At 57.2% G+C, this 6,104-nt stretch overlaps 2 protein-coding genes across 2 annotated transcripts in view; both read left to right on the top strand.

The window, feature by feature from the left end:
- CCDC51 (coiled-coil domain containing 51) overlaps nucleotides 1-3,493 on the top strand; it is a 7,650-nt gene extending 4,157 nt beyond the window's left edge. The window contains exons 2-4 of the mRNA XM_007446154.1: nucleotides 453-772; nucleotides 1,821-1,985; nucleotides 2,520-3,493. Of these exons, the coding sequence (XP_007446216.1) occupies nucleotides 461-772; nucleotides 1,821-1,985; nucleotides 2,520-3,275 (1,233 nt within the window). The 5' untranslated portion in view covers nucleotides 453-460 and the 3' untranslated portion in view covers nucleotides 3,276-3,493. The remainder of the gene's footprint in view (nucleotides 1-452; nucleotides 773-1,820; nucleotides 1,986-2,519) is intronic.
- A 2,217-nt stretch (nucleotides 3,494-5,710) lies between these two features.
- Nucleotides 5,711-6,104, top strand: part of PLXNB1 (plexin B1) — a 26,649-nt gene continuing 26,255 nt past the window's right edge. The window contains exon 1 of the mRNA XM_007446152.1: nucleotides 5,711-5,750. The gene's annotated coding sequence lies outside the window, so the exon portion shown is untranslated. The remainder of the gene's footprint in view (nucleotides 5,751-6,104) is intronic.

The raw sequence follows: 6,104 nt of genomic DNA, 5'->3' as shown, positions 1-6,104 counted from the left end.
CTCTTTCCCCCCTATCCCCTCAGTCAGTTCCACAGTTTCCCTAGGAGTCTTTGTGAATCTTTGTGGTGCTCTGTTAGCATGGACACAAGGCAGGTTTAAGAATTTTCTTTGAGATTATCAGAAAACTGGACACCAGGATTCTCATGGAGATCACAACAGAGACCTGGGGTTGTGGTGGGTGGAATGGGAGGATCTGGGTTCATGTGGCGTCACGGAGAGAGATGGAAGGCCTGAGCTCCTAAATATGCTCTTCCCTGACATGCTCCATTGTTCGGGGGCACCTGGTGAAGCCTGACCCTGGTGGCTGCCACCTCTGGGCCCAACAGAGTGGTGGCGCAGTTTGGACTTTCTAATGGAAACTGTTCAGTTCAGAACTGTCCCTAGGACTTGGGATCTGACTTAAGCCGAGCCTTTCTCGGCTGTGAGCTGATCTCTCTGGCATCCCCCCACAGATCTCCCGATGACAGGGTGCAGCCCTGTGTTGGCCATGCGGCACGTCGTGGGTGTGTCTCCCGTACTGGTGCGGAGAGGCCTCCTTGGAAGGGACCTCTTTATGACCAGGACTCTCTGCAGCCCAGGCCCCAGCCAGCCCAGAGAGAAAAGACCTGAGGAGGTGGCCCTCGGGCTGTACCACCGCCTCACAGCGCTGGGAGGAGCCCTGGGGCACAGCATTCAGCAACGGGCGTCCTCCATGGCCAAGACTTGGTGGGACAGATATGAAGAGTTTGTTGGACTCAGTGAGGTTCGAGAGGCCCAGGGAAACGTGACTGAGGTGAGGAGGGGAGCTGGGGTGGTTGGCCCTGCCCTCTGACCTGGGCAGTGTGGCCTGGAGGCTCCTGACAAGTAAATTACCAGCCACAGATGCTGGGAGGCCACGTCCAGATTTGCCTTTTCTTGAACACATACCACTAGGAGAGGGATCTGACTCGTTTCTCACATGACAGCCTGGCTTTGATACTACCGGGGTGAAGGGCCCTCCTTTCCCCCATGAAAACAACTTGTTGTGTATATGCTATGTACCAGTGAGTCCCGGGCCATTAACATCCTTTCTGTGAGGACAGCAAGCACTTCCTTCATTGACTGCTTGGGGGTTGGTGGTGAGAGTTACCTGGAGGGTTGCTGCATTACAGTGTCCTCAAAGCCCCATGTGTGATTAAAGCATCCCTCGTGAAAGTAGAGGCACTGGGAAACATCAGACTGTGAGGTGGGAAGAGCTGCCTCTGGTTGTCACGTCCTTTGTGGCAGTGGAAATGCGTTCCGCCATCTCTGTTCCCACTCCCACCTAGGCGCAGACCAGTGTAGTGGGGTGGCAAGAACCTGGGGTTTAGCCAGAGGTTTTGAGGCACAGTGCTGTCTCTCCCCTTGGAGGCCATCACTTTGGCTGAGCCGGGGTTTCTCTGTCTCTTGAATGGAGGCCAGGGCAATGCCTGTCATGGCGTTTGGCGTTGTTGGGAGGTTGTAGCTAAGGTAACACACATGAAGCCGATTAAGAACATAAGGGCCTTGCTCTGGTTTGTCAGACTAGAGTCAGCTGGGTTTGGTGGACACAGATTGTATGCATCTCTGGCTGTTTGCAGGTTTCTCAGGGGCATGTTATTTCCACTTGAACGGACAAATCCGGTGATTCTGATGGGCAGGGCCTGGGGCTACACTTTGAGGACAACTGGGTGAGCCAGGATTATGTGTCTGAGGGACTCTCTTTCCACCCTTTGTACTGACACCCCACTGACGTCTTCTCCGCCCAGTCTTGTTGGGAATGGAGCCGAGGCTGTGTGGGCATGGAGAGAAGGGGCAAATGGCCTCTGTTGTTCTCTCTGCAGGCAGAGAAAGTGTTCATGGTGGCTCGAGGGCTTGTCCGGGAGGCTCGGGAGGACTTGGAAGGTCAGCAGGCCAAGCTGAAGGAGGTGAGGGACCGCTTGGACCGCATCTCCAGAGATGATAACCAGTACCTGGAACTGGCAACTCTGGAGCACAGGATGTTGCAGGTAGGCCCCTTCCTCATCTGGAGAGGTACCCTAGCCTGGCAGGTCATGGAGGGGCTAGGTGGGAGCCCTGACTAGTTAGGGGGTCAGACACCTGGTGAGGAGGTAAGCCCCTGTGGAGGGACTGGGCCCCAGGCTTCCAGAGCTTCTCCACGCACTTCCTCCTGAAATACTGGGATCAGTGGTCCAGGACAGTATAATCTGGACCCCAGATTACTGAGGAGGGAGCACCATGCAGGGGTCTGGCCCAGAGAGCGCCGGACACTTCCCTTCTGTTAGACACATTCTGTAGACACCACTGCATGTCCGGCCAGACCCAAGACTGCTTGGGGAGGATAGTGCCACTCACCTTGACCACCCCCAGTTCCTTTGCTCCTCCCTCCTGACCAGGCTTATGCTACCTTTACTCATTCAGCGTGTTTATGGAACTTGTAATCTGTGCCAGGCGTGAACCTGAGCCCGAGGGACATGGTAGTGGGACATCTGCTGGCGGCTGCTGGGCCCGGTTGCTGCTATATGACAGCTTTGCTTCTGCAGGAGGAGAAGAGGCTTCGTGTGGCCCATCAGCGTGCCGAAGCCTCCGAGCGAGAGAAGTTCTCCCTCTTCTCTGCAGCCGTGCGGGAAAGTCATGAGAAGGAGCGCACTCGGGCTGAGAGGACCAAGAACTGGTCCCTCATTGGGTCAGTCCTGGGGGCCTTGATTGGTGTGGCTGGCTCCACCTACGTGAACCGTGTGCGGCTACAGGAGCTGAAGGTCTTGCTTCTGGAGGCTCAGAAGGGGCCTGTGAGCCTCCAGGAAGCCATCCGAGAACAGGCGTCCAGCTACTCCCTCCAGCAGAGGGACCTCCATGACCTCATGGCAGACCTGAGGGGCCTGGTGCAAGCTGGGCCTGGGCAGAGCTCTTTGTCCCAGGCAGGTACTTCCCCGACCCGAGACAGAGACACAGATGTCCTTTCAGCTGCCTTGAGAGAGCAGCTCAGCCGTTCCAGGCAGGTCCATTCATGTCTAGAGGGTTTACGAGAGCAGCTTGATGGCCTGGAAGAGACTTTGAGCCAAGTGGCTGGGGTGCTTCAGCTTGCAAAAGCTGCAGCGCACCCAGGCCTGGTGGAGCCGGCAGATGGGGCCCTGTCTGCGTCCTTGCTGGAACAGGGGAGCATGATCTTGGGGCTGTCAGACATGGAGCAGAGGCTAGAAGCCCAGGTCAACAGGAACACCATCTGTGGCACACTGGTCACCTGCGTGACATTTGTGGCCATCCTGCCTGTGCTGTATATGCTGTTCAGGGCCAGCTAGCCCCTGGACCCACCTCCAGAGGGAGGAGGTATGGATGTGGATTTAGTTAGAGAATGAAGCAATTAAGTGAGCCTTCAGGGGTGCACTCAACCTCAGCCTGAGTCTGTGTGGCTCACCAGCAGACATACTTTGCTTTTTAGGCAACACTCATTTACATTAACTATCGAAAATTTGTGCTAACGTCCAATTAAAATGTCTTTAAGTTTGTCTTATTTAAAGTAATTTGTTAGACTGAGTTTTGTCCATTGAAAATTGAGATTTGGAACTCGAGGGTTGGGCCTGGAAGTAGGGTAATCGCCCCCTTTTAGTTCCTCTCTCATCTCTTGGTCTTGCCCCCAGTTCAGGATCGTTTTGGATGTACTTACCGCTTGAGGCCTGGATTTTCATTTTGGATTTCCTGGCCTGTCCTCCACTTGCCCAGCCCTCCTGTGTCACGTGGCCCATGATTTCCAGTGAGTAAAACCTAGCCTGCTTCCCACCCATTGGTGACCATGGTTACTGCCCCTCTTCTGGATCACTTTCTCTGCCATGTTGGGGAGAACTTCCTGTTTCTAACACTGGAGGAATGATCAGAGGAGAGCAGGGAAGAGAGATTGGGGGAATGGTTGGTAAATATTGCTGGGGACATAATTACAGGGATTGGCGGCCAGTCTGGTTCCCTGGGGCAGAGAATGCTTTGGGCAGCACCACTCGGGCTGGTGTCGTCCCACACACAGCCTAGGGCTGACCTCTACAGCCTTGGGCAGAGCTCAGCCCACCAGCAGTGTGAATGGTGAGGCAGTGATGGGGAGGGACCTCCCAGAAGTGGGAGGTGCAGTTGGGGGGGCATGGAGGCAGAGTGCCCTGAGAACCCTTTACCTCTTCCTTTTCAGTGGAGAACAGCAACCTTTGACCTCCTGGGATAAACGGCCATGGGTGGCCTTGTGTGTCCTTGACTAAACAGGAGCAGTGGGGAGGCACTCGGCTTGCACTGTGGGTCTGGAGAACCCACCTTCCTTTCAGGGTGCACTGAGGTTGTGTGCAGGGTCTGCAGGTAGGGGCTTCTGTGGGCTGGGCAGAGCTGACTCACAGCAGAGGCCTGTGGAGCCAGAAGTGCTTCCATGAGATGCCCTCCCTCTTGGGAGCCTGTGCTCAGGCCTGGGCAGTGGGCATGGCCCAAGTGGCCCCATAGGTGATGTGAACCTCTGAGCCCCTGGTCCCTTGATCATTTGGTCACTCTGTCCATGGCATTGTTTTCTTTTTGTAATGGATTCCCCAGGAGGGCGTGGGATGAAATGACCTCTGCACTTGGGATGTTCACCCTCCTGATGGGTAGGAGGTGACTTGTCTGTGTATAGGTGAGGGGTGTTGTGGGGTTTGGAAGTCCTAGGTCCCCCTCTGGGGTGACGTAGGTCCTAAAGGGTGTGCACTTGAGTAATGGGTCTGGGGAGGGGAGGATTCCAGGCACAGGGAGGGGGCCCCCCACAAGCTGCACAAGCCAGGAGAGGCAAGGTGGGTGAGGGCCTTGAGGCACACCAGCTTGGCTGAGGTGGTGATGGGTGTTGGGGAGTTGTGGAGCATAAAGTTAGAGAATGAAGTGGAGGACCCAGAGGGCCACTCTGATGTCCAGAGGCCAGGGACGAGGGAACCAGGGAAGGGGTGCCATCCTGGTGCGGACAAGGTGCTGAGTCCTGGACCCAGGTGTTGGAAGAGAGAGTGGAGGGAAGGGAGCGAGCCGAGGAGTTGGGGAGGGAGAATTTGGAAGGCAGAGTCGGGTATATGAGAATGATGACTCTTGATGGGTGGCAGGTGGGAAGAGGGTGCCTGTGATTTAGCTCTTCTGACAGCAGCCAGTGTAGATGACCAGAACCTTCTGATTGAGGCTCCCCCAAGCCTGTGGAGGCTCTGGGGGCTTCCAGAGTGATCTCTGTGTGACAAATTTTGCCTCCCAAGAGGCTGTCCCAAAGGCCATGAGCCAAAGCTCTCCAGAAGTCCTAATAGGATGGGCTATAGGTCCTGGCTCCCGAGTTTTTGCAGTGAGCAGGGCAAGGTGTGGAGGGCCCAGCAGAGGGCACACCTGGGCCTCAGGAGAGAACCCAAGTGTTCCTCCCTTGGAAGGCCCAAGTATTTGCAGGTGAGGGAGTCCAGACTTGCCCAAGGCTTCTCAGGTTGGGGCGGGCCCAGGTACAGGTCTGGAAGGAAATGTGCCCTTGCTTGTGCACTTTTGCAGCGGTGTGCCCTCCTTTAACAGCCGGGCTAGGTGTGGTATCACCTCCACTTGGCGGTCAGCAAATAGGCGTGTGTGTTTGGGGGGCGGGGGTCAGGTTACTTGGCTTAGTGATGGCGCAAGCCCAGGCCCAACCCCACAGACTGCGCTCTTCCCGCACAGCCAGAGGTGGGGGCCGGAAGGAGAGGCCGGCTGTTTGGGAGTCCTGGGAGTAGAGCCGGTGGGCAGACCTGGTGCGGTGGGGAGAAACAAGGCGTCTAGGAGTTCAAGTTGGAGGAGGACGACCACAGGAGCCAGGTATTGGACAGGTAAGAGGGAGCTTGCGGCGCCGCACATTGGGGGTGGTGGTTAGCGAACAGGCGGGGCAGGTGAGGGGCGTGGGTCCCACCCGGCGCTGGCAGGCAGGTAGGCAGAGGCCGGGGCGCGGTGCAGAGCGCGACCCCCGGTCCGGCACCTCCCATCCCGGAGGGCTCCCAATTCCGGTTCCAGCGCGGCACGCAGGTGAGGCCCGGCGGGACTGGGCGGGGTGGGGCAGCCGGTCCTTGGGGCTCCCGCTCCTCCCCCTCCTCCCGCCGCCGTCCGCGTTGCCCTGGCTACCGCCGTGGTGCACCCCGCCCCCCTCC

This window comes from Lipotes vexillifer, unplaced genomic scaffold (genome assembly GCF_000442215.2).
Source record: "Lipotes vexillifer unplaced genomic scaffold, Lipotes_vexillifer_v1.1 scaffold491, whole genome shotgun sequence".
Classification (NCBI taxonomy): Eukaryota; Metazoa; Chordata; class Mammalia; order Artiodactyla; family Lipotidae; genus Lipotes; species Lipotes vexillifer.
The sequence above is the reverse complement of the archived record's forward strand: the minus strand, read 5'-3'. Positions and strand labels throughout refer to the sequence as shown.